Source organism: Petromyzon marinus, chromosome 60 (assembly GCF_048934315.1).
Source record: "Petromyzon marinus isolate PM22_M1 ecotype Great Lakes invasive population chromosome 60, UKy_Petmar_22M1.pri1.0, whole genome shotgun sequence".
Lineage (NCBI taxonomy): Eukaryota > Metazoa > Chordata > Hyperoartia > Petromyzontiformes > Petromyzontidae > Petromyzon > Petromyzon marinus.
The window spans coordinates 6,332,277-6,359,189 of NC_133726.1; the positions used below are offsets into that span (position 1 = coordinate 6,332,277).

The following is a 26,913-nucleotide window of genomic DNA, read 5'->3' on the forward strand; positions in this document are numbered from 1 at the left end:
AATATATGGAGAACTGCAGGGAAATTTGTTGGCGCTGGCTGGCTCCGCCGCCTGGCATCCCTTTAAGTGGTTCCTCAGCGATGGTGAGATTAATTCTTCATGAATGACACGATACAAAATGTCAATATTGTGAGTTTACTCTCCAACACGAAGGGTGTGCTGGACTCGTAACTAATTTTCACGTTTTGTTCATGTGAAACACCTTTCCGATTGGCTGCGTCGGGTGGTGGCGGATTTAGCGACACATTTATATTTACGCCATATCACCCCCCAAAAAAAAAAGTCTGATAATGTTATTTGCGAAAGCCTACGTGTAAATTTGTATATATTTTTTTTTGTCCGGAGCCTTTGGCGAGACGTGGCCACCGACACGTGCGATGTGTGCCCGCAGGAGAGCCACGAGAGGCTGGTGGCTTGCGGGAACATGGAGCTGCACGCGTTGTGCACAGTGGTTGAGGCCGGCGGTGCGTGGGACACCCCTGAGATGAAGGCCATCCTGGAGGAGAAACCCCTGGATGCCGATCGAGGTACTGACTCCGCCGACTGACCGACCGACCGTCCCACCCACCCACGCACTGGCCCACTCGCCCACCGATCCACCCACCCACACACCCAGCCAAAAGCTGCTGCGAGGATGACCGGAGTCCCGCGATGGTTTGTTTTTTGATGAGATCAGCAAGGTTGGCGACGGCGACGATTCCCGTTTGTTGTGTCCCCGCAGTGGACGCGTACCTGGAGGTGGAGGGTGCGCCGCTGCTGGAGCTGCGGCTGAAACGCCTGGTGGCTCTGGGCTGGCTGCCGTGTGCGCTGGCGCTGGCCCGGTGCTGCACGCGCCAAGCGGCCCTCTGCACGGCCACGCCGTTCTTCCGCCAGATGCACCTGTCCCTGCTGTGCGAGTCCACCTCCTCCAACCAGGAGCTCATGCAAGAGGTGCGGAGCGATGCGGGGGGGGGGCTGGGTTTGGGGGTGGTGAGGGAGTGGCCTGGGTAGAATGTGGCGTTGGGTGGCACATGATGTGAGAGAGTTGAGTATAGCTGTCGTGAGAAAGATGAGTCACTCTCGTGGTAAATGTGTGTATGTCTGTTGAACTTCTTTTGCATTGTACGTAGCCAACCATGCTCATCGGAGGCGTGTGGGAAGGATGACAAACTATGGGTCTCTTTCAGTTTAACACGTAGGGTTTAACGAAACATTTATATTTCCGCGATCTAATCCACAAAAACCTATATTATGGGTCTCTGTGTTAGACTGTGGGTCTTTGTGAGTCTACGTATGTCTGTGTTGAACTTATTTCGCACCGTACGTAGCCAACCATGCTAATCAGGTTGAATAAGAAGGGGAGCAACTTAGGCGGCGCAAGATGGCAGCGCGGGGTAAGCAAGGTGCTGGCGACCCCAGTTAGGGGGTAGAGGGATGGTTGAGTCAAAAACAAGGGGCTTCTTTGCTAAGGTTGGAGGGCTGTCAAGATGAGGAAGTGAGTGCGGTCAGGATTAGAAGGTGGGGGCGATCGAGGGTGAGAGGTGAGTGGAATGGCAGGGATGAGAGAATGCTTCGGAGCAAGCGGTGTAAGGAAGAGAGAGGCAGTTGAGGTGAGGAGGAAGAGAGGTCAGATGGGGGTGAGGGACGGGTTCAGCAGGGGTGCGCGAGAGAGGGTCACTCGGAGGTTTGGAAGAGGGGTGGTCGAAGTAAGGAGGTGGGTGGCCAGAGCGAGGAGGGGTGATGGTGTGAGAATTGTGGAGGCTGTTGCACGATTCACGACGACCATGTTGTGAGCTTCCCGATTGAGTGTTGCCGGCGCCGAGCTCTGCGACGCCGTTGGAGCCCCTGCAGCCGCTGCTCTTGCCGCTGTCTCCGCGCGGTCTTGTTGACGCCCCGTGCCCTGCCCGCAGGTGGAGGCCCTGGATAGCAGCGAGGCCGTGGAGATGATTTGCAACCTGGAGGCAGCGGGGCACGTGCGCACCGCCCTCGTGCTGTGCACGGCCGTGCTCACGCGCCAACTGCACCGCGGTGACCTCAAGTGTTCCTGGTGAGGCACCAGCCAGCGCCATCGCTCGCATGCATGTGTTTATCAGAACCTGCCGATAGCCGTGTTGTGCGAGGTGTTTCGGTGGCGCAAAGGTCACGGCGCTCAGCCGGCAACCGCTAACATCCTGGGTTTGGTTCTCAGGCATCCAGCCGCCTGCGAAAAAGCCAGGTTCTCTCCCGAGTCGATGGTTTCTAAAAAGCCCATCATGTTAAAATTGGTTCTGCACTTAATTTGACTCAATTCTAGCTCCCTTTTCCTGACTTATTTTGTTCAGTTTTGTTACACCCCTCCCCTCCAATTTCTAAATTGTAAATATATTCTCACAAGTGCAATTCGATGAATTTTTTTTCTTTCGTGAATGCCGCCATCCACGGCACGCCTGTTTACATCGTTAAGATTAGCAATTACTGGCACGGGCCACAAACATGTGCAGAGATGGACCCTGAGACCTCCGATTGGCACGGTTGCCTTCGTACGGTGCGAAAGAAGTTTTACATACACACATACGAGATGGTCCCAAATGGGCCACCCCTGCCACCTGACTTACCCCTGCCCTGTACCCATAGGGATTTATCTCTGCACCGCGAACGGGTGCTGCGTTGGCTATAGATACATTTTATTGTTAAAATAAATGTAAGAATCAACTTGCGTCGATCAAACAATTCATCATTACAAGCCGGCTTTTCCAGTGTTTTCAACTGCTCGGTAATTAAAACAAATCTGCTAAGTTACATTGCAAATACAAAATCCAAGTGTAGCAATATCATAACGTGAAGTGCAACTGATATCAATCAATGTTACTAACTTCAGCCTAGTATACCGTTTTCCCCGTATCGTAAGACACTCATATTTCCCTCCTGTATTTGAAAACAAAAGTTAAAGCTATAAAAACTATAAATTATTTTATTTTCCATGAGAGGTTTTTTTACCAGGTAATGCCCACTGATCTATCTAGCTCTTTTTCAGAAGCAACCTGGCCACGAATGATTGCTCAACAAAGTGGCTTATCATTATTGGGAAATTTATAACATCAAATACTCTGAACGCATGTTTCTAAATGTGGAGGGAAAAACCGGAGGACCTGGAGAAACATTCACGTGACCACCGGGAGAACATGCAAACTCCAAACATATTAGCGTCAGGGTCAGGATTAAACCCAGGCAACAAGGGAGCTAACATCTCGCCACCTCCGGCACCCTGTAGCTGTGTGTGCGACGAGATTTACATGACTGTATTGACGTCGGGCACAAGTATTAGACGTGTTACTTTTTAGGAGCGGCTTATAATCTGAAGAATACATAGTCATTGTTATTGGCGTCGTGGAAGTATCAAACGTGTAGAAACAGCCCCACGCACATGCCTTGTGCGCTGCTGTCTCCCTGCTTTCACAGTGGAATTATAGTTTGGCCATCCGCCAAGTTTGACGTGGCCCAGTCGATTCCAGACATCTTTTGTTCCACAGTGAAAACGGAGCTGAGAGCTGCTGGTAAAAAAAACAAGATAGGTTTAATAATTCACGTATGAAAACAGGATGGGGGGGGGGAGTATGTGTGGTTGCAGAGCTAAGCTAACCCATTGCGACATGAACCCGTCGACCTGATTACCAACCGACACCTAACATCAGTAGCGAGTGATATCTGAACCAGACTTGGCCCACCTCCCCCCCCCCCCCCCCCACTTTCACTATCTCGCACTGACCAGCGCGATGAAGTATGGTCAAACAGCCCTCCCATACCTGACACGGAATGGGCAAGCCTTCGTTGACAAAGCGGCTGTAAAATTTATTATTTGATAGGATAACAACAAAAAAACCACACACATGCATGCTTCTGTATAACATTGTACAGAGAATGACGTGTTGTGGAGGTTATTACCACGGGTAGCAATTTGTGAATACATTGAGAGGGGGAGAGAAAGGATTTTTATATTTAGATTCAATTAGGTTTATTTCCCAACCTGGTAGACCCCGAGGTGTGTCAGAGGAGGCCTGTTTAAGTCAAGGAGGCTGGTGTGAGGAGCGTGGCGTGAGGTTTGGGGGGAGTTGTCGCTTCCTTCGTGTTAACTAAGCGAGAGCTGGTTGGATAACAATTGCCCTTTACAAGGGGACGCCTAGGAGCAAAGTCGTTGGTATGTTTTTGTTGTTTAGACTGGGCTGACGTTTTTTTTTTCATTGCGCGTTGGGCTGCACCGCGCATGGCAAGTGCCAGTGGAGCCGTGGACTTTAACCCATCAGGTCCCCCCCCCCCCCAACTTCCACCCCCAACACCATAAGCTCACAGCACAGCCCCCCCAGGAATAGATTATTTGGTTGTTAATCAACAGCCAACCTCCAGACTACAACATCACGTACTCCACACACACACACACCCTTCTGATGCCTGCCATTCCGTTCAGCGTTACTTCTTCTGCACTGGTTTGTTCACATTGATTGTTAAATTCTGGCCATGTGACACATTATGGCTGCTCTTGCGAAAAGCACAATGGAAATTCTGGTGTTCACTCGGTCACATTGAGCGTGTATTGGCAGTGGCTTAATATGCGTCCTGGTTCCAGGAATTAAAATGGTGGGGGGGGGGCTACCTGTCCAAATTCCCCCTGCCCCCCTTCTTAATCCCTGCGCCTGGGCTCCTCTGGCCTGTTTGCCATGGTGTAGTTGCACCGCCTGCACACGCGATAGCTATGCCACTGCATCGCCGAATCCTGGCGCAGTGTTGCTGCGGAAAGGTGATGTTCGGTGCACCGCTCAAACCCAGGATCGGCGGCGAGGTGAGCCACTCACTAGGGTGGCGTTTTGAAGGGTTATCGAATTCTGACTGTTCAGCCGTTGACCCGTGACCCCCGTTGTACCGCAGGGAGCTGACCCTCTTCTGGAGCAAGCTGCAGCGGCAGGCAGAGACCTTCGACCCCAACATGTTCCTGGAGTCATGTCGCCAGCTCGCTGCTCTCTCCAAGAACGTCTACCATCTTTTCTTCCTCATCAAAGTCATCCAGTCGGAGGTGCAGCTTCCCACTAGTCGTGCCATTTATGGGTATATGAAATTGGAACGTGTGAATTGTGTCCGTCTTCAGCAATTTACAGGTCCCCTGTACCCAGTGGTATTGGTAGTTTTAAATGCATGGTGGTAACACACGTCAGCAATATCTCATCGCAAATCCTGTTTTCCTAAGAATAAAAACCGAAATTCCGGTTGTTTTTATTCTTTGGCAAATTAACACAAATGTAATATAATTAGGCTAATTACAAAACAGATGTTTTGTTGATCGTCAGGTCACGTGCGATGTGGTAGTGTGGCGGTTGGCGCACTGCGCTACGAACCCGGCGATCGGAGTTTGATTCCCGTTCACGGCCAACACCAGTGACGATTATCTGAACCGGTACTGGGCCCCCCCTAGATTGACTTGGCCTCAAATGACTACCTCGTGCAGTGTGTAAACATCGTCACTGAGGAGACAAAGGTGGCTGAGCGTGGTGCTGGCCACCCGCCCCCTCGTGTACCGTACCGGCCTTCATAGGTGCTCAATAATAGCACTTGCCCCCAACAGTTTGTTAAGGCTATACGGGGGGATTCTTGTCTTTGTACTTGAAGACCGCTGGCCAGCGTGTAAAGAATAAATCAAAAATACACATTCGAGGGACTCCCTGGAGCCTCCTGAGCTAATGGAGCTCTCTCTGCCAGCAGTGGCATGACCAGGAAATTGCAGGCTTGCACCTTGCAGCAGCAAAAAAAAAGTAAGAGTTATTTTCACGCAACGGTAGAGAAGCGTTGACGTCTGGCTGATGCAGTTCTCCCCGGTGTTCAGACGCAGGCGGTGGGCTCGTCGATGTGCGTGGAGCTGTGCGTCCGCGGCCTTCGCATGGAAACCAAGGAGGAGGGCCACGGCATCACGGCGTCGCTCTGCAAGACGGTCGGCTGCCTGCTGCCCGACGACCTGGAGGTGCGGCGTGCCTGCCAGCTCACCGAGTTCCTCCTGGAGCCCTCAGTCGACGCCTTCTACGCCGTGGAGGCACTCTACACGCAGCCCGACCAGCGCTACACCGAGGAGACGGGCCTCATCGCCAACTCGCTGCGCTGCGAGCTGCTGCTCCTGCTCAAGATGCACTGGCCCTTCGACCCCGAGTTCTGGGACTGGAAGAAGTTGAAAAGCCGCTGCCTGATCCTGCTGGGCGACACGGCGCTGGAGATTTGCTCGGCCGAGGAGCTCCGAGAAGCCATCGAGGTGCCCGTCAAGGTGGAGAAGGTGGAGGCGGCGGAGGCGAGCGAGGAGAAGCCCCTCATCTCCGCGGAGGATGACCGCATCTCGTGGCGGGAGGTGCTGTCCAACACGAGCCAGCACACGCGCTCCAACGGCCTCAACGGCGGCCGCCGGCAGATGAGGTCCCTCGGCGGGCAGCGCATCGCCACGCCCATCTTCCACAAGTGCAGGCTGTGCCGGCGCGAGGTGCTGGGCCACCGCATCGTGCGGCATTCGCAGAAGCACATCGTGAAGGGCGTGCTGCTTTGCCCTCTGTGCCCCAAGGAGTTCCGCGAGCTGCAGGACGGCCTGTGGCACGTGCAGATGCATGTGAAGCGCGTGCGCCACATGATGCAGCTGCAGAAGAAGAAGCTGTTCAGCTCGGAAAGGCTGTCGGGGGACGACGACGACGACGACGGAGGGGACAGCAGCGACAACAGCAGCAGCTCATACGGGCGTCCCATCAACCACCGCCGGGTGAGGAAGAGCACCGGTTACGGCAAGGATTTTATCACTTTTAGTGACCCCGAGGGTTCGGACGATGAGACTAAAGATCTTTCCTATCTCCCCGATAAGGCTAACGGAGCCGCGGAGCCGGCGAGGACCGAAGAGACCTTCGTGTGCCCGGCGAACGGCTGCCAGAAGCTGTTCAAGTACTTCAAGAACATGTTGGCCCACGCCAAGATGTTCCACAGCGAGGACGAGGAGCTCATCGACGCGCTCGTGCAGCAGCAGGAGGCGCGCCGGCGTAGCTGCCGCTTCTGCAAGAGGAAGTTCGAGACGACCGACCACCAGAAAGACCACATGAAGATCCACCGGGGGCCGTGCCCGTACGTGTGCATCCAGGCGGACTGCGGCAAGCGTTTCCGCACCGCCGAGGAAGTCAGCGAGCACTCGCTGCGGCACAAGCACTTCAGGGCCGTATGCAGCTACGGCGACTGCCCCGAGCGCTTCAGCCAGAGGCACCTGCTGTACAAGCACGAGGCGAAGCACTACCAGTTCGGCGTGTTCTCCTGCTCCGTCAACGTGTGCGACATGTTCGGCGTGGGCCCGCGCAAGCCCATCTCCAAGCTGCGCGTGAAGCAGGGCGACAGATCGAACGGCGGCGGCGGCGGCGGCGGCGGCGACAAGGCGCAGAGCCGCAGGGGACGGCCGCGCAAGGCGCACTCGGATCTCGTGATGATGTTGCCCGAGAACCTGGAGGACGGCGACGTGATGGTCGACCCCAAAATGCGCAACGCACTCGACACCATCGGCACGGCGCAGGGCTTCGTCAAGGTGAAGAAGAAGGCGCTGAAGCAGTTCCTTTGTGGCATCAACGGCTGCACGCGCGCCTACACGTGGCTGAGGAGCCTGAAGCAGCACATCGTGATGTCGCACGAGGAGCACAAGCAGGTCGTCACCAAGGAGCGCCACCTGCTGCCGGACACGCTGCGCGGCGAGGACGGCACGGCCGGAATGTTTGGCGGCGGAGCGGCGAGCGGCGCCCTGCATGCCCTGCAGAAGGCTCAGCGCGAGAGGGTTCGGTCGCGTCCGCTGCAGCGCCAGATGAGGATCCGGACCGGGTGCACGCACAACCGCTACGCCAAGTGGCCGGCGATCTACAAGAACGGCAAGTTCATGTGCAGCCGGTGCTTCTCGGTTTTCGACAACCCCAAGTCGCTGGGCGGGCACCTGGCCCACAAGAAAAACTGCAACCCTCCCTTTGGGAAGTCTGGGGACAGCGACGAGAACGAATCGAACGAAGCCATGGCGGAAGAGCGGGAGGAATCGGCGTTCAAATCGGAGGATAACGAGATGGTGATGATGGACACATTTAATGACGACGACGACGATGGAGTTGACGGGAGCGATGGCGCTGTTAAGGAGGATCTGGATGACGTGCCTGGTGAATGCAAGAGGCCACTGCCGTCCGCCAGCGCGGGCTTCCCGGATTCCCGCGGTGACGCCCAGAACGTGATGGCACAGGGGAGGACCCAGGCTGCGGGTCAAGAAGCCGCTGCCATATCGCGCATGAATATCAAGCAAGGCACGCCCCGGCAGGCCAACTTGCTGTGCTCCGACGCGGCTGAAGGTGGTGAGTTCCAGGCCTTGTCTGGCCATGCCCAGCAGCTCACCTTCGTGAAGACGGAAGACTTCAGCCCGGCCGCCGACGCCGACTTGTCCGGCACTTCGCAAGCGCTGGACGGGTCCCTGGAGAGTAGTTCCAGCGACCAGCCCCTAGTGCCCTACAGGCCGCCGCCGCTGGAGAGGACGGACTGGAGCTCAAACTCGTCGGATTCCTTCATCCAGCCGTGCGATAATCCCATGCACAGCAGCAGCCCCTCGGCGGAGGTGACCGACCACTTCAGGCAGGCGTACGCCGTCAACTCTCAGGTCGACCCGTCCATCAACGTGGACCCGTACAACCAGCCGTACGATGGGCCGGTGCCGGGCCTCCTGAGCTCCTCGGACCCTCCGCTGCCATCATTCGACGGCTGCGCACCGACGCCTGCGCCGTACCCCTACAGGGCGCCGTTCACGGGCGCCGACGGTGGCGTGCCGGAGCGGCCACTGTCGTCGTCCTACAAGCCGCCGTTCTTGAGCCCCGAGATCAACCTCGCCGATTCCGCTTACCTCTTCAAGCCTCCGCCGCCGGACCTGAACGCCGAGGGCATGATGGGGCAGTACGGCGACGCGGACGGTGGCGCCCCACCCGGCTTCCGGGCACACGTGGAGTTGGTTGGCGCCGAGGCGGTGGAGCCTGGCGCGTTTTCAACCGACCTGCAGCCGTCCGGGGTCTACCCCACCATCCAGGGTGGACTCTTCGGAGAGATGAGCGTGAGCGAGATTTTGGAGACGGTGCGGCAGATGGACTTTGACAACCCGGACGGAAGGGCTGAGGCGAACGGCGCGGCGAACGCCAGCGTGTGGTCGGGCACCAATTACGATCAGCACTACTGGAGTCCCGGCGCGGGCGACGCCGGCATGGGACAGCCGAGGTTCGGCTTCGACGACGAGTTCTTCCCAGAGTTTTCCGACAGCGTCGACGCGCAGGTCGTGAAGCAGCCGAGGAAGAGGAAGCGATCGTCCGACGAATCGGATCGCCCATCCAAGATGAAGATCAGGCCCTACGTTTGCCACATCTCACTTTGCAAGTACGGGGCGCTGACGCGGTGCGCACTGGTAAACCACTACACGAAAGTCCACAGCTACAGCAAGAACGACGTCGCCCAACTGAGCCACTGCCAGTCCACCTTCACGCCATTCCGCTGCGTGATGCCCGACTGCAAGAAGTCGTTCACCCGAAATTCCAACCTCCGGTCGCACTACCGTGGGTGCCACAAAATCGACGAAGTCCAGCTGGAGAAGCTGTGCCGTGAGTCCCTCAACGCCCTGGCGCCGCCGACACTGCTGCCTGACTCGGCGGCGGTCGGATGCAGCTCGGAGGAGATGGCCGACGAGAAGCCTCCGCCGCAGCTGAAGATATTGGTGCCGCCGCCGACCACCCTGGCCACGGGGCTGCCGCAGGAGGACGGCGCCGGGCCCACCTGCTCGACTCCCGTGCACCACATCGTCAAAGTGGAGCCCAACGAGGAGCACGGGGCGGACCCTGGCGGCCTGGCACCGCCGCACATGACCGCTCCGGACATGGCTCCACCGCTGTCGCCGTCGATGAGTGGCGATCGGGACCCGGCTCGCAAAAGTGGTTTCATGGCAGAGGACGAGCGCCTGAAGGAGGCCATCAAGTTGGAGAGGAAATGGAGCTCGTCGCTGAGCGAGCTCTTGCAGTCGAAAGAGTCTCCGGTTGTCCAGGAGCAGACCGCCGCCGGCAGCAGCGGCGGCGGTGAATCCAGCAAAGGATTAAGCGACAAGGCTCTCCAGAACTTCATCAAGGCGAGGATCAACGCGAAGGTGAAGCAGAAGATCAAAAACAAGATCAAGCAAAAGGGCATCCGCTGCACGCTCAAGTGGTGCAAGGCTTTGTTTGGCACGGAGGAAGAGCTGCAGCAGCACCTGGCGAAGCACAAGGACGAGCCGCCCGTCGTGAAGATAATGCGACTCTACAAGTGCAACCTCATTGAGTGTGGCAAGTCCTTCACGCAGCTGTACAAGCTGATACGCCATTACTCCTACAACCACCACATGACCCTGGAGGAGGTGCGGAGCACCATTCCAACGGAGTACATCAGCGAGTTCCGTTGCGACCAGCCCAACTGCCTGGGCTCCTTCACTCGCTTTTCGAACCTCCAGCGGCACCAGCAGAGTCAGCACGGCATCAACTTCGAGGCGCCCAAGAAGAAGCCGTTCGCGTGCAACTTCTCGGGGTGTAATGCCTCATTCGGCGTGGCTCTCAACCTCCAGGCTCACATCAAGCAGAAGCACCTCGGCGGAAAGGATGGCGGCCCGCGCCTCTCCGACTCTGACGGCGGCGTCCAGATCTCGGAGTGCGAGCAGAGCGGCACCACGGACGAGAGTGAAGAGCTCAGCAGCTCCGGGGACCAGTGCTCGCTCGAGAACGCATTCAAGGCGAGCAAAGAGGAGACGCCCGACGTCCCGCCGGCCTCGGACGTGGAACATCGTGAGCATCAAAAGCAGCAGCAGCATCCACAGCAACAGCAGAATCCACAGCAACAGCAGCATCCGCAGCACCCGCAGCAGCAGCATCCGCAGCAGCAGCATCCGCAGCATCCGCAGCAGCAGCATCCGCAGCAGCAGCAGCAGCAGCAGCATCACCCGCAGCAGCAGCATCCGCAGCAGCAGCATCCGCAGCAGCAGCAGCATCACCCGCAGCATCAGCATCCGCAGAAGCAGCAGCCGCAGCAACAGCAACAGCAGCAGCAGAATCAACAGCATCAACAGCAGCTGCAGCAGCCAGAGAAGTGTGTTGTGACAGAGGCTCCACCTGACGTCCCATCTGCGACTACAAAGAGCGGCGGTGACGATGCTGCACCACAAGGCCCCCCGCCAACCGCCATCTGCCCCAGCTTACTGAAAACGGAGCTAGAAATGCTAAAGATTTGCAAAAAGGACATATGCAAAGATCAGTATCCTTGCATGCTCAAGGAGTGTGCAGGAGTTGTGCGCAGCCAGTATAGCCTCATGAGACACTACAGAGTGGTTCACAAGATGCCCACGACGCAATTAAATTTCAACTACAAAAAGTTGGTCATCTGTCGGGGCTATGAGTACATTTGGCGAAAGTGGAATGAAGGTTTCCTCGACAAGATGCAGGAAGGGAACACCGAGCCGAAGCCTCTGGAAAAGCCGAAGCAAGAAGGAGTGTGGAAAGAGATGCAGAGTCAGCGAGTGATTAAAGTTGAGCATGACCCTGACATTTTACACAATGGTGTGCGCATGCTGCTCGAGGGTGATCTGGAGCCGTCGGGAATAATCAATCGGTGCGGAGAGCTGATCCCGATACCGCAAGATTCCAGCTCGAGTTTCTCAACCACCACGACTTTCGACGTCGTGAACGGCAGTGGCACGGAGACGATGAACTTTTTGTCGAACGTTTCTGGATTTTCGAAGAGCGCTCCCGGCTCCCAGAATCAACTGCGAGCCCAGACGGCGACGAAACGCGTTCCCGCAAAGCGGCTGGACAAGAAGTGCATCTTGAAAGGCATCTCAGTGTCCGACCCGAAGCGCAGGCGAGGCCGCCCGAGGAAGCTGCCCGATCAAACGGACGCCGCCGCGGTTGCCGGCACGACGGAGGCGACTTCGGAGCCGCCACAAGTGTGCGAGGGCGCCGCGCAGGTCACCTCGGAAGTGCAGGGGGAAGGGGAGTCCTCAAAAGGTGAGCAGCAGGCCGAGACGACCCCACCGCCCGCTGCCCTGCCACCACCACCCCCCGCGCCTGAGAAACGCCCGGCCGCCGTGGAGCGCGAGCGACCGCTGCAGCAGCTGCTGGAGAACGTCAAACCCGTGGGATTCGAGTCGTCATTCATCAAGTTTTTGCAAAACTCGCAGATCCACAGGCAGGGCGGCAGCGGCGGTGGGGGCGGCCGCGGCAGTCGCGGCGGCCACAAGGGGATGATCTGGGTGAAGCAAGCGGACGGCAGGCAGAAGCCTCTGCAGGCCACGCGCAGGGCTCACGGCGTTGCGCCCATGCGGGGAATGGGCGCGGGACCCCTGCACCTGCGACGGTCGGGGCCGGACGCGCACAGGCACCCGGTGCTGCACCCGCTGGAGAACAGGAGGTCGAGCTTCGAGGAGGTGATAGTCATCCCGGGAAAGGTCTCCGGGCACGTGAAGGGGCTGCGTCTCGTGCTGGACAAGCGGCTGCTTCAGCACACGCAGCTCAAGGTGAAGCAGCTGCTGTCCCTGAAGCCCGTGGTGATCCTGGAGAGGCTGCAGAGGAACTCTGATCCGCGGGACTCTCTTCTGCCAGTGGCTGTGGATCTGCAAGCGTAGCGTTGTGCGTTCACAATGATCGTCAGCAGTATTAATGTGTCTAGTGACGAGGGCTGTGAGCATGTATTAAAAAAAATGAATGAAAAAAATGTAACGTTCGTAAATCGACCTTTTTAATTTTATCTATTGTGTTTGGGTTAATTATTTTCTGGAAAACACGTTTAGTTGTAAGGTGGTATGTACATAGTGGTTTTCATTTTCAACCTTGTAAAAAAACATCCCATTACACCAGTGAAACCGCCTGTTAATATAGACTTATCATAGCAGGTTTGCCTTTTATTTACAAACTATCATGTTCTCTGCAAAGGATACAATTGTTTCCCCCACAATGCCAATATAACATTTCTGTGTTGTGACCTGATGGTGCTCTTTTAATTGATATTGCCACGTTTACCGTGTAAACTCCACTGGCAATGAAACATTGAGTTTATACTATCAGTCCAGTTTGGTTTTTCCATTTAGTCTTTTTTGGTTTGAGTTTTGACTTTGGTGTATAGAACGTCGCTTTACACGGGGCTTGCTACGAAACGACTTTATAATAAACTGAAAAATTAATGAAAACCTTGCAGAGATACTTGTATGATTTCGTGACCACGATGTATTGCTTTTGACTTATTTGTAACTTAGTAAATGCATTGCTTTCAGTTGATGGCTGTTGTCCATTTGTCACCACAGGGGGTACCTTGTTGAACAATGTTTTTTTTTTACATGCAGAGTTGATGCAAATTTACAGATGAGCGTGCCGCATGAGCCAAAAAGATTGTGTTGGTCCAGGAGGTCCCCCGATCAATTCGGATCATTGTATGGATCTAAAATTGTCATTATCGAATAGTGACTTCCATCAGTGGCATCGAGCCAGCGTTGTGCGTTTAATTGTTCTACTTTCAGGTTTCTTGAAGGCCAGTGTTGGACCTTTTTCAGATTGACATTACATTATTTAAATGTGTAAATGCAATAATTATAATTGGCTATGCCTTAATTTGAAAAATGTTAGTCTTGACTCTTCAATACAAACACTTTTTTTATAACTTTAATATAAATAAAGTTTTGAATTTGTATATATATCTTTTTATATAAATTTGATTTGTCACATGTATAGAACAGAAGCTTCTTCGGCATGCGGTGAGTGGGCATGCGGGCTCCATGACCTAACCACAGGGGCGGAGCCACAGGGGGGGCTGGGGGGGGGGGCTCAGCCCCCCTGAAATTTTGGGAAAGTCGGTAATCGGGATAACCGGATATCCGGCTGCTGCAAAATGCTGCAGGCTGCCACCTTGTGCTGCTCTGCAGGCTGCTTGAGCGGCAGCCTTTCGAACTTATTAGCCACGTCAGCGGCTCCGACCCTATTAACAAACTCCGCGTTCAAATCCAATAAAATTTGTTGTATACATTTGTGGCGCCCATTGGAAAACATTACACTGGATATCTCAGAATACGGAAGTCAGCCCCCCCCCCCCCCCCCCAAAGTCAAAATCCTGGCTCTGCCCCTGCCTAACCAACACAGCCTCGCCTGCCGGAGTTCACCGAAACCTTCGTATCTTTCGAGGATCTGTGAGCTCCACGCAATCCAGCCTGGTTACACCTCGACTCCACTGTTGTAGACAGGCGATGCTGAATGTCTCTAGCCCAGGGGTCGGCAACCTGCGGCTCCGGAGCCGCTTGCGGCGGCTATGTTGGCTGCCCCCATGTGGACAGCCATTTACATTAAAAAAAATGTTTTTAACGCAATTTATCGTAAAGATAATTGATAAAAATAGGACAGAATATGGGTCACTATGGAATAATATCTTCGTGATAAAATGTACAACAGTCAAACTAAATGAGACGACTAAATAGACGCAGATTATTCCATCGCCTATTTTGTGAACACAAAGCTCTGCGTGTGGTGCGGCTGTTGAACTATTTTGGTCAAAGACAAAAAAAATCTAAAAATAATTGGCTTCTTTTTTTAAGTTGAGCAACCCCCCACCCCTGTTCTAGCCGGGACAGGTGTGCCTGTAAAGCGTTTCACATTTCCCAAGAATACAGAAGAGCGAACAAGTAGGCATCAGGCCCGGCAGCTTCCACACAGCGCTGTCGTCTCCGCCAACAATCAAGTTGAATTCTCCAGATACAGAGGGTCCTCTGTTCCATGAAGTGTTATGCTTGTGTCCCAGTCGAAATGGGCGAGAACTCCATCACAGCCAGGGGCGGAGCCAGGATTTTGACTTGGGGGGGGGGGGGGCTGACTTCAATATTCTGAGATATCCAGTGTATGTTTTCCTATGTATAAAACATTTTATTGGATTTGAACGCGGAGTTTTTTTAATAGGTCGGAGCCGCAGATGTGGCTAATAAGTTCGATAAGTTTGAAAGGCTGCCGCTCAAGCAGCCTGCAGGGCAGCACAAGGTGGCAGCCTGCAGAGTAGCACAAGGTGGCAGCCTGCAGGGGAGCACAAGGTGGCAGCCTGCAGGGCAGCACAAGGTGGCAGCCTGCAGGGCAGCACAAGGTGGCAGCCTGCATTTTTGCAGCAGCCGGATATCCGGTTATCCCGATTACCGACTTTCCCAAAATTTCAGGGGGGGCCGAGCCCCCACCCAGCCCCCCCCTGTGGCTCCGCCCCTGATCACAGCACCTGTATCTGAGTTTACCCGTGTCGGAACATGCAACTCAAAGGAGTTTCAACAGTGCGATCTGCACCTCCCGGTTAGCGCGGTTGGCTACGTGCGGTGCGAAAGAAGTTCAACATGCGTATGCCTGACGACCTCTGAACCATGTCAAGAGATGCAGACTGCCAATTTGAATCGGCAATCGTGTCACGCGAAAAGCACAAGTTCACAAAAGCTAGTCGGGATGAATCGGGACCTAATTATTTGGTGATGCTGCGTTGGCAGTGATGCAAAGCACAAATAACCAAACTCAAGCTGACGAGCATTATATTTTCTGTTTCACACGTAGGCTTTCGCGACCAATATCCAGGAGGTTTTTTTTGGGGGGGTAAATATAACTGTCGTTAAACCCACCACGATCCGAGTCAATTGATGAGGTTTGTCACGTAAACAAAACGTGCCAATTAGTTGTTCATAACACCGGTTGTGTTGGAGAGCAAACCCACAGAATTTACAATTCGCCGGTAATGTTTTGTCATTACCGGCGAAACGTACTGGAATTGTAACCAATGCATCACCACTTCGCTGGCTATCAAATATAAATAAAAATGACTCCGTTTATCAGAATCGATATTGAGACTGAAGGAGGAATCCGATGAGCTATGAAGCTCTTTTTCACAGATGTCCGGTATGAGCACGGGCTTGGCAAGTAACAATTAGCCAACAATACGCCTCGCACGATATGAGTGCAAAATATAGATTTGTAAGCAAGTCACTAAAATATAAATAATTAATACGTGAATGATAAGTCCGATTTATGAACATTTCGGGCAAGGCAGTAAAAACAACAGTCCCAGACCACACCAAGATACTGTAACACCACACAGTAGTCACTCATTAAAATCACATCCACCTCTAACCTCTCGTGTTCTGTGAAGGCCCATTACCCCAAACGTCGCCTATTATAGATATCTGCATCCTATGGCCGACGATGCGAATTAACAATTGTTACGTCATATGCATGACCTCTACTTACGAACATTCAGAGATTGGAACAAACCCCCTTCTGTATGTCCAGCTGCATGTTCGGACCGAGAGCCGTAAGCCCAACCACTGCGCAATCGATGATGGCGGTGGCATGTACAGAACGTGAAGAACCAGTGGCATCTACATCTGCAGGACGTGAAGAACCAGTGGCATCTACATCTGCAGGACGTGAAGAACCAGTGGCATCTACATCTACATAACGTGAAGAATCAGTGGCATCTACATCTGCAGAACGTGAAGAACCAGTGGCATCTACATCTACATAACGTGAAGAATCAGTGGCATCTGCAGAACGTGAAGAACTAGTGGCATCTACATCTGCAGAACATGAAGAACCAGTGGCATCTGCAGAACGTGAAGAATCAGTGGCATCTACATCTGCAGAACGTGAAGAACCATTGGCAACTACATCTGCAGAACGTGAAGAATCAGTGGCATCTGCAGAACGTAAAGAACCAGTGGCATCTACATCTGCAGGACGTGAAGAACCAGTGGCATCTACATCTGCAGAACGTGAAGAATCAGTGGCATCTGCAGAACGTAAAGAACCAGTGGCATCTACATCTGCAGAACGTGAAGAACCAGTGGCATCTACTACTGCAGAACGTGAAGAATCAGTGGCATCTACATCTGCAGAACGTCAAGAACCATTGGCATCTACAGGAGATTACAACTTTTAGAGGCAATGCCCGTGTTTAGTGTTAACCCCGTGTTTAGTGTACACGCCGTACAACACGTTTGGATTCGACAGGAGTCAAGTTGGGTTTACGAACAGAATTGACTTACGAACAGAGACCTCTGGAACCCAGCTCGTTCGTAAGTAGAGGAGTGTCTGTACTGCCACGCCTGCCATTCATTAGCATAATTATGACATCATTACAATATCATTACCATATAATTTGCATAATGTGAACGCGAACAGATTCCTGATTCTGCACCCCCCCCCACGGTCCCCCCATCCCCCCCTCCCCTCGGCCAGTGACGTCACGCGGGATGACGTCACCAACATAACATGGAGGTACGGCGCTCGCGTCACGTGACCGCTCATCTCACCCTCTGTTCGGCCTCGGCACAACGCAGTACTGTATCCGATATTAATATCGCTGCAATTAATATTATTGTTATTGTCGTTACGGTGCCGTTATTATTAATAATAATTGTTAATGCGTGCCTTTTAAAACAAAAACACTAAACAATTCCTGAGGAGAATGCGCGGTGCCTCGTAACGAATGTTATAAAAGTAAACAGGCGCTTGACTGCAACATCGGTAGCGGTGGTGGCTGGTGATGGTGGTGGTGCTGGTTGGTGTTGGTGGTTGATGATGATGGTGGTGGTGATGATGATGATTGTGGTGGTGGTGATGGTGGTTGGTGTTGGTGGTTGATGATGGTGGTGATGGTGGTGGTGCTGGTTGGTGTTGGTGGTTGATGATGATGATGGTGCTGGTTGGTGTTGGTGGTTGATGATGATGGTGGTGCTGGTTGGTGGTTGATGATGATGGTGGTGATGGTTGTGGTTGGTGGTGGTGATGGTTGTGGTTGGTGATGGTGGTGGTGGTGCTGGTTGGTGTTGGTGGTTGGTGATGGTGGTGGTGCTGGTTGGTGTTGATGGTTGATGATGATGGTGGTGATGGTTGTGGTTGGTGGTGGTGATGGTTGTGGTTGGTGATGGTGGTGGTGGTGCTGGTTGGTGTTGGTGGTTGGTGATGGTGGTGGTGCTGGTTGGTGGTGGTGGTGCTGGTTGGTGTTGGTGGTTGATGATGATGATGGTGGTGCTGGTTGGTGTTGGTGGTTGATGATGGTGGTGATGGTGGTGGTGATGGTAGTGGTGATGGTTGTGGTTGGTGATGGTGGTGGTGATGGTGGTGGTGGTTGGTGATGGTGGTGGTTGTGGTTGGTGATGGTGGTGGTGGTTGTGGTTGGTGATGGTGGTGGTGGTTGTGGTTGGTGTTGGTGGTGTTGATGGTGGTGGTTGGTGATGGTGGTTGTGGTTGGTGGTGTTGGTGGTTGATGATGATGGTGGTGCTGGCCACCCACCCCCTCGTGCGCCGTGTCGGCCTTCATCGGTTGCTACTCGCTAACGGCACTTGCCCCAACAGTGTTAGGTCTGCATGGGGGGGAGGGTTTTTGTCTCCGATCTAAATCATCACGCTGCCATTCGTCTCCGTCGCTCATCCCATGGCACCCTGGGTCTGCCACGTGATCCCTTTGGCGCCGATCCTTCTGACACTTCACTTGTCCTCAACGTGCACCTAGCCTGGCACAAGTGCCGTGCTGGTGGTAATGTAAATCATTAGGCTGTCATCGATCTATCTCACTTATCCCATGGCACCCTGGGTCTGCCACGTGATCCCTTTGGCGCCGATCCTTCTGACACTTCACTTGTCCTCAACCTGCACCTAGCCTGGCACAAGTGCCATGCTGGTGGTAATGTAAATCATTAGGCTGTCATCGATCTATCTCACTCATCCCATGGCACCTGGGTCTGCCACGTGATCCCTCACTTGGCCTCAAGGTGCACCTAGCCTGGCCCAAGTGCCGTGGCGGCAGTACTGTAAATAATTGGGGAAGAAGCTCAAGATGTTGACGTGGGTTCGAGTTTGAGACCCAGCCTCAGGACGGGAGGAGGGAGATGTCTGGGTAATAATTAGGGGTCCGTCTGTACCACGGCGTTGTTAACCGGCGTGCTGTGCAGCAGGGGTGGACAACTGTGATATGGAGAAGAAGGTCGAGCAAGGGGTGGAGCAGGAGATGGACGGTGGGATCATAGAGGAGATGGAACGCGCAGTGGATGGTGGCACAACGGACGAGGTGGGGAATGAGACCGTGGAGGAGATTGAGTGGAAAAAGGTGGACATCGGGGCAACGAAGGAGGTGGAGTTGAAGGAGGTGTGCCATTGGGCCGAGGAAGAGGTGGAGCAGCAGGTGGACTATAGGTCTATGGTGGTGATGAAAGAGGTGGAGATTAGAACTGCGGAGGAGAGGAAGCACATTGACAATCAAACTGTGGAGGAGGTGGAGCAGGAGCGAAAGGAGGTGGACTTTGGCACTGTGGAAGTGGTGGAGCAGTTGAAAGGGGTGGACAGTCAGACCATAGAGGAGGTGGAAACGGAGGTGGAGAAGTGCATGGACCGCGGATATGTGGAGTTGATGAAAGAGATGGACGTTAGGGCTGTGGAGGAGGTGAAACAGAGGATGGAACATGGAGGGGTGGAGAAGGTGATGGAGGAGGTACGCAATGGATCTCTGGAGCAGGTGGAGCAGGAGGTCAATTATGTGAACCCGAAGGAGGTGATGACGGAGGTGGAAAACAAGGGTGAGATGGTGCAGGAGGTGGACCGTGGGGCGGTGGAGGAGGTGGTGAGGTTGGAGTTGAATGAGGTGGATGATGTGGGTCATGCATGTTTGGATGTGTTTGATCAAACACCAATGCAGGTGGATCACAGGGCCAAGGAGGTGGCAGCGGTGGAGCGCATCCTCATCAGCCAAGCACCCTCTGAAGATGGTTGCAGGGCAGAACATTTGAGCACTGCAGACAAAAATGTGTTTCCAGGTCCCGTCACGACAGACTCCGAAACGGCGGAAAGCCGCCAGGGCACCGTGGCTCCCTGCAAACAGCTGGATGTCGTCCACCGACAGCAGCAGGGACACGGCAAGAACGTCGACGCCTGGACCGTGAAACGTGAGGGGGCCGCAGGTCAAGGCATCGCGAACGTGGAGGTCCACGGCGGTCGGTGTTGGTACGTGTGCGCAGAGGTGGACTGCGGCACAAGGTTCAGGAGGAGTGGAGACGCCCAGCTGCACGAGCAGGTGCACCGCCTGTGTGCCCCCGTCTGCAGCGTCGATGTCTGGGACATGTTCGACACTGGGGTTTGCAGGAGGCACGGAGGGGGCAAGGGGGAGATGTTCCAGCCTTGCTGTGCAAGTCCAAAAAAATCGCACGGAGAAACGATCGCCGCCCAGGAGCCCAAGGTGGGGCGGGAGGGAGATCAGCTGAAGTTTGTGTGCGACGTCAGTGGCTGCAATCGCTCCTACATCTGGCTGAGCAGCCTGAAGAGGCATGTGAGCTTCTCCCATGGAGCCTGCGACGAAGCTGTGACGGAGGAACGTGACCTCGTGAAGCCCGCGGAAGAAGGCAACGCCGTTGACGAAGCCGAGACGGTCGTACCAAGGCAGTCGTCGTCGGAGGTGCAGACTCCAAAACAAAAGGTGGAGAGTGTACGGGCTGACTGTACCCATAACAAGCGTGCCAAGTGGCCTGCTATATACAAAAACGACAAGTATATCTGCTGCAAGTGTTACAAGACGTTCGACAACCCGCAACAACTGGGCGGCCACCTGTCTGCCAGGAAAAATTGCATACCTTCCCCACTGTGGATGAGCGATGGTGGTGAGCAGAAACAATCAATGAGCGTTTTTGATGGTAGCGTGGACAAACTCATGGAGGTGGGAGGAGACGCCCCGTGTGAGTTGGGGCTTTCGAGCGTTGTCAGTGATAAAGATGCAACTTCTGAAGATGTTACTCGGTCAAAAAAAGACTGCCTTGCTCAAAAGTTGTCAGCACCTGAGTTGGATATGTTGGGAAATGAGACCCAGATGAGAGTTCAGCAGTGGCCACATGTAACCGACAAAGCTTGTCGCAGTGGCTGTGTTTCCCCTTCCAATAAAGGGTGCACGTTGAAGCCTTGCGGAGAAGGTACACAAATGGAACAGCAAGAAACTACATCAAATCTGGTTGTGGAGCGGCAGGGTTCCCCGCCCAGTTTGAGCTCCACCGACAGTGAAGTTTGTGATGGAACGATTTCCATAACTAATGTTTGCAGCCTCTCTCGGAGCGCTGAGGCGGAGCACATCCAGTCTGAAGGGAGCTGCCCTTCAACGTCTTCTAACACGCCACGAGACTTTTGGAAAACTTATGAAAGTGACCCACGGATGGCTCGCGAGCAGGCCCTAGTAGCAAGAGGAGAGACCAGTGTAAGTGCACCCACCGCTTTTATATGCCCCCCTCCAAACCTTTTGAGCATCTCTCAAGGACCAGCCGAACACAACAAGACCGCCTTCATGGACCCTCAATTCACAACCAAGGCAATCCGCATGGTGATGGGCCACCATTCGATTTTGGATGAAGATGACGTTGACCCAGGAGTCTCCGATTCCGTTGAAGTAAATGCTTCTCCGAAGCAAGTTGACGCAATGCGCTCGATGGGATTTCCTGCAAGAGTGACGGGCAAACGTATCCCCTGCTGCGTTGCTTCCTGCCAGTACAGAGCGGCAACACGGCACACTCTGTTAGGCCACTACATTAATTGTCATGGCTACAGCAGGGAGGAAGGCTACAGGCTTGCTGAGAACCAAAGCATGCCCCAGCCCGTCAAGTCCTTCACCACGAACACTCCAGTGGAGTCGCATCGCCAAACGAATAAGCCACATGTGGGTGGTCTCTGCGGCAGGCCTCCTAGTGACGTGGCAGCATCCGGTGATGATTTTGGAGGAAACGAGGGTGCATCCAGCAAGAATTGGCTCGATCAGGTGGCCGTGCAAGGGCACTGCGGGCAAGGCCCAGTGAGTTCAGGAGGTGAAAGTTCACACACGTTAATTTCCCAGCAAATTGCTCAGGCCAGGCACAGGTGGCCCCGCAAGGCACACACAGAAATGCTACTAAAGCGACCCTATGACCTGGCCTGCGCGTGGGAAGATGGCAAGGCCGCATTGGCCGGGATGAGGAAGAAGGTACCGAAGAAGCTCATGTGTGGAATTAATGGCTGCACGCGTGTCTACACGTGTCCAGGGAGCCTGAAGCAGCACGTGGCTGTGTCGCACAAGGAATACAAGCGGGTTGCGTCCCCGCAGCAGTACATGCTCCCAGAGTCGCTGGTCATCGAGCACAATAAGGCCGGGGCGGACACGCTGCTCACGCTGCAGAGAGAGAAGCAGGAGACGTGGAGTCCCTGGCTGGCGCAGGAGCATGACAGATTGCTCAGTGGGTGCTCCCACAACCGCTACGCCAAGTGGCCGGCAATCTACAAAAATGGGAAATACGTGTGCAGCAGGTGCTACAGAGCGTTCGATAGTCCAAAGTCTCTGGGCGGGCACCTAGCTCACAAGACAAACTGTGTACCTCCCTTCACGAGCCCATTCTCAGAGAGAGGTCACCCGCCATGCCAAATGCGTCCGGTGACAGCTGAAGCGGTCAGTTATGTGGTGAACAACTCGGCCGCCAGTGAGTTCTGCATTGTGGCTGTGGAAGGTGGCGCTAGCTTTGGTGTTGATCTCGGAGCTACAGACGGTTCACAAGTGGGACGTGGTGAAATCATGAACTCGCAATTGACTGCGGACTCTGGCTTACACTCGCAGGTTATCTCAAACAGTGAGTGCATTGACAACAGCGACTTCACCATCACGAACGTTTGTAGTTTATCAACCAACGCAGACCCAATTTTCTACAGATCTAAAGATCCCTTGACTGAGGGCAGCAGTAACCCGGCGGGCGTGTTTCCAGGAGCGGCGGGGCGGCACATTATCCCCAGCCTAAATCCGCAACACATGCCTCTCACCGGCCGCAGAGTGCACACTCAACCCAGACCAGGCTTACAGGGTGAACGTTACTCTGAGCACACCGACGTGCGGACCGCGAGGCGCTTCAACAACGGCAGCGGTGAACCTGACGGGATGCCCCCTGCTCGTGAAACGAATTCCGAAAGTCACGTTTGCCGAGTGCCGCATTGTAAATTCGAGGACCTCTCCAGGACAGCGCTGCTCGCCCACTACGCCGAGGGTCACGCGGGGGAGGAGCGCGTTGCCGAGCCGCCCACCGTGCCGTTCGGATGCCTCTTCAAGGACTGCGACGCCAAGTTCCCCGGCCACCGCGGCCTGAGGCTTCACTACAAAAGCCGGCACAAGGTGAACGACCAGCAGCTGGAGAAGCTGTGCGTCGAAACCGCGGACGTGCGCGCTGCGTCGCCGGGATTCTCGCCCGTCGAGTGCAGCGTAGTGGAGATGGCGGTGCCGGTGGCGGCGGCGGAGGAGGAGGAGGAGGAGGGGGATCGAGCCGCTGGCCCTGCGCTGCAGGCCTCCGGGCTGCCGCGCCCTGCGGACGAAGCGGCCGTCACGTCCCCGCTCCTGCTCATCGTGATGGTCGAGGCGGACGAGGGCCGCTGGCCGGGGGAAGCGGCGCCCGCGCGAGGGCCCGCGGGGAAATCCGGGCGCCTTCCCCGCGTGGGCGAAGGGGCGCCGTCGATTGCCGACGCCGGCCCAAAATGGGCGGACCGAAGGCCGAGAGATGCACTCTGAATTGGACGGTTTTTTTTGCATCAATCACCTTTGAAAAACGTTTGTTAAAAGTGGTAAAATGACAAAAGTTTCGCGAGTCACGAAATGTAATGAAGGATGAATAACTCTTGTCGAATTATTTTTTCAGAGACGTTTTGGAGTGTTTAAGGCCATTTTAAATTTCAGAAGCAACTTTTTTCTTGTGTTCCCAGTTAAATTAGCTTCATTTAAATGGCATAAACCCCACCTGGCTCCCACATTCTTTTTCATTTGTTCTGCAAAGCATGTACTTCAGACACATCGGGAGCACAATATTTTATTGCTTTGAATGGAATGTTGGTTTTTGTGAAGTTGTCCCCGCGATTACCTACCGTCCCCGCTCACTTCCACCTTCTCTCTATGCTTGCCGCTACCACCGCTGGTTGCGTTCAGAGTATTTGGCGGCTGTTGCACATTTTCACATGATGATACGCCAGTTCAGTGGGATATCATTTGTGGCCAGGTCACTTCTGAAAAAGAGCTGTATAAGCTCAGTGGGCTTTACTTGGTAAAAAAAAGTTAACTTTATAGAAATAGAGAACAAATCTGCAATACACAATGTTGCAAATTTCACATTTAAATGCGAAAGTAGAGACTGCAACTGCAAAGCTTGTTGAGGAAGTGGAGCTGAATGAAAATAGATGTAAACGCTAGCAGATTACGTATACTCTGGACTTAGAATAGTGGAGGGAAAGGCGGATTAAATCTAGAAGCGAACAACACAACGTTGTACATGACCAGGGGATCGGCAACCAATACAACAAGAGCCATTTCGTTTTAAAGCTTTCGTGACTGCAGGGATTCATATTCTTGGTTCTTTCGGTAAAGTCACGTGGAAGGGAAATAAAAAATAAAACAATAAAATTCTCACGATGTTTCGATTGAAAAACATTTTCTTGCTGTGGTTTTCACACCTGATGATAATTGCTTGTGTTACAATCGAAACGTGAGAATTTTTTAAAAAATTATTTTCCTTCTACGTGACTTTACCGAAGAACCAAGAATAAGAAAAGCCATTTTTTTCCGAATTCCCAGCTGGTGGTGGGTCCTTAATAAATAACGTGTCACAAGGCAGTCCTTTAAAAGAGCCGCAGGTTGACCACCCCTGGACGTGGCCGACGAACCCGTAAGCAAGGATTGAGGGCAGCCGCAGAGAAAATGGTTTAATTTTCCACCCACCACACTCCCAAGATGGGCGACGCCTTCCGTGGTGTAACGGTGGGCACAATTGGGCTTGCGATCAATGAGGTCGACGGTTCGATTATTTGATTTCCCAGCGCGGCAGTTGAAACAATGGGGGGGCAGGTTTCTCAAATCCCCCACCTCCCTCCCCCCTCCCCACTACCATATACCCGGCAATCCAGGTCGCACCTCCAATTAGCACGGTTGGCTACGTACGGTGCGAAAGAAGAACATACGTACAGTGTTATTGAGGACACCGTAGTAGGTGAGTCGATCGGCTGGTCATGTATGGTGGAATATGCGTGGGTACCCCCCCACCTCTTCCAAGACCCCTGCTCATCGTAGAAGAGTAGACAGGCCCTCTAGAGAATGGGTATTTGGCCTAGAGCTCCCTCTAGTGGCCACCCCTCTAGCAGTGGTGTGAGCGAGCGATTGTAGGGCTCCCCGTTTTTACCTTAGCTCCAAGAAATTATGATAATTCACTTTTTTTTGTGCTAAATCATGGTGTGACTTTCATGGATGTTTACTTGCCTGTAACACCGAGCAACCCGAATTGCATTTAATTAATGGCCACACCCTGCCTGCGGATGATACTGTTACCTGATTTTTTTTCCCATTTGCACATGCGAGCCGCGCTGCGGCCATGCCAAGCCAGGCCAGAAGCCGTGCCACCGACGTCACGCACGGAAACGCGCTGACACCCGAGACGCACGCACGCACGCAGATAATGTGGCGCCACGTATCCACACAGCGTGCTCGTCGGGGGACAGAACGCAACCCGCATCGATGGCCCTGCTCCCTGGCTCTGCTCCCTGGCTCTGCTCGACTCCCCGAGATAGATTCAGATTCAGATTGGCGTCTTCTGAGGCCAGTGGAGCCAAGGGGTTTGGCCACGGCACGGCACAGAAAATTGCCCGCGGTGGACCCCGCGCGCTGGCTCGGCTGTGCCATTTGAAAGCGGGGGGGGGGGGGTTATCGGAGAAGTCGAAACCCTACAGCGAGGTTTCGCATTTTGCTCGAAAATATTTTGGCGAGAAGCCCCGTTGGCCGTCGGAAATGTTGTTTTACGTTGGCGATGAAACAGACGCCTGCTTATATTTCATTATTGCCCGCGGTGTGCAAGAATGGTACAATAATGAATAAACGGCGTTGTACTTTTTTTTCTTCAGTTGTGGCGGAACAACAACAACAAAAACCTCCGTAACTTTCCACGGCCTTCGCGTGTACTCGTGTGTACGTGCGTGTGCGCGAACGAACGCACGCACGCGCTCTGGGCCGTTCCTTGGCTCGTATTTAATCACGTTGAATGCTCGTTAAGACACTGCAAAGCGTAATGGGCCCTGGGACGCCCATTTCTTGTCAAACCCACTCACACACAGTTGGGGGGGGGGGACACGGTGTGTTCTGTGAACGCGGTGCGTCGTATCTTGTGTTAACGTTGTTGTTTTTTTTGTGGGCCGACTACAGCCTGCTTGAAGTTATCCGTCATAAGCTTCCACAACGTATCTTTGTGGTGGTTTTTTTGAGATAATAAACAAAGAAGCTTTGATTTGGCACCGTCCATTATGAAGTTTATTGTGGCTGACATTTTAAATATTTATTGATGAAACTATGCGCTGCAGTGAACTTGAGATATTGATCCTGACCCAGGCCTATCAACTTTTATGGGGGTTTATAAAACATGTACCACTTTGTCGGATGTAAATAATGGACATTAAATGGATATACTAGGCCCTGTCATGCAAATGTGGAATTCCATCACTAAACCCAGGATATATTGGGGGGTGGGCTTTTGCATTTTTGAGCGGTGAGACTCTTTGCCTCACCTTAGGAATTATTCATACACAGTTCGTGATGTCGGAGCTAGACTTTCACACACCGCAAGTTGCTGGAGCTGTAGCACACAAAGAGGACATTGGAATGACAATGAGATGGATGGCACACTGCAAGGCTACAGGCATCGCGTGGGTCTGCCCGCGCCTCTCGGTGAGTGCACTGCTTGTGGTCTTCTTCCTATCGCTGTCATTTCAGTCGTGTTGTTGCACGACTCGCTTGACCGGCAAGCCAGTCCAGTCACGCAAGTTGGGCCATCGCACACCGAGCCCAAGTTGGATCTCGAGTGAGCTGGCAAGTGAA

General features: G+C 53.8%; 2 protein-coding genes across 6 annotated transcripts in view; both read left to right on the top strand.

Moving 5' to 3' along the window:
• LOC116955512 (uncharacterized) overlaps positions 1-13,296 on the top strand; it is a 54,248-nt gene extending 40,952 nt beyond the window's left edge. For 2 of the 3 annotated variants that reach the window (XM_076053313.1, XM_076053315.1), the window contains exons 4-8: positions 392-527; positions 722-930; positions 1,890-2,026; positions 4,879-5,023; positions 5,828-13,296. In XM_076053313.1, the coding sequence (XP_075909428.1) occupies positions 392-527; positions 722-930; positions 1,890-2,026; positions 4,879-5,023; positions 5,828-12,652 (7,452 nt within the window). In that variant the 3' untranslated portion in view covers positions 12,653-13,296. The remainder of the gene's footprint in view (positions 1-391; positions 528-721; positions 931-1,889; positions 2,027-4,878; positions 5,024-5,827) is intronic. The other variant, XM_076053314.1, reaches the window with a different exon arrangement.
• Positions 13,297-17,242: 3,946 nt separating this feature from the next.
• LOC116955484 (uncharacterized) lies at positions 17,243-26,331 on the top strand. Of its 3 annotated transcripts, none has more exons than XM_032976596.2 (2): positions 17,243-17,306; positions 18,986-26,331. In XM_032976596.2, the coding sequence occupies exon 2, from the start codon at positions 19,003-19,005 to the stop codon at positions 23,575-23,577; it is 4,575 nt and encodes a 1,524-aa protein (XP_032832487.2). In that variant the 5' UTR covers positions 17,243-17,306; positions 18,986-19,002; the 3' UTR covers positions 23,578-26,331. The 3 variants fall into 3 exon arrangements, with proteins under 3 accessions (XP_032832487.2, XP_032832486.2, XP_032832485.2); XM_032976595.2 differs by having other exon boundaries at positions 17,305-17,367; XM_032976594.2 differs by lacking the exon at positions 17,243-17,306 and adding an exon at positions 17,313-17,528.
• Positions 26,332-26,913: the final 582 nt, after the last annotated feature.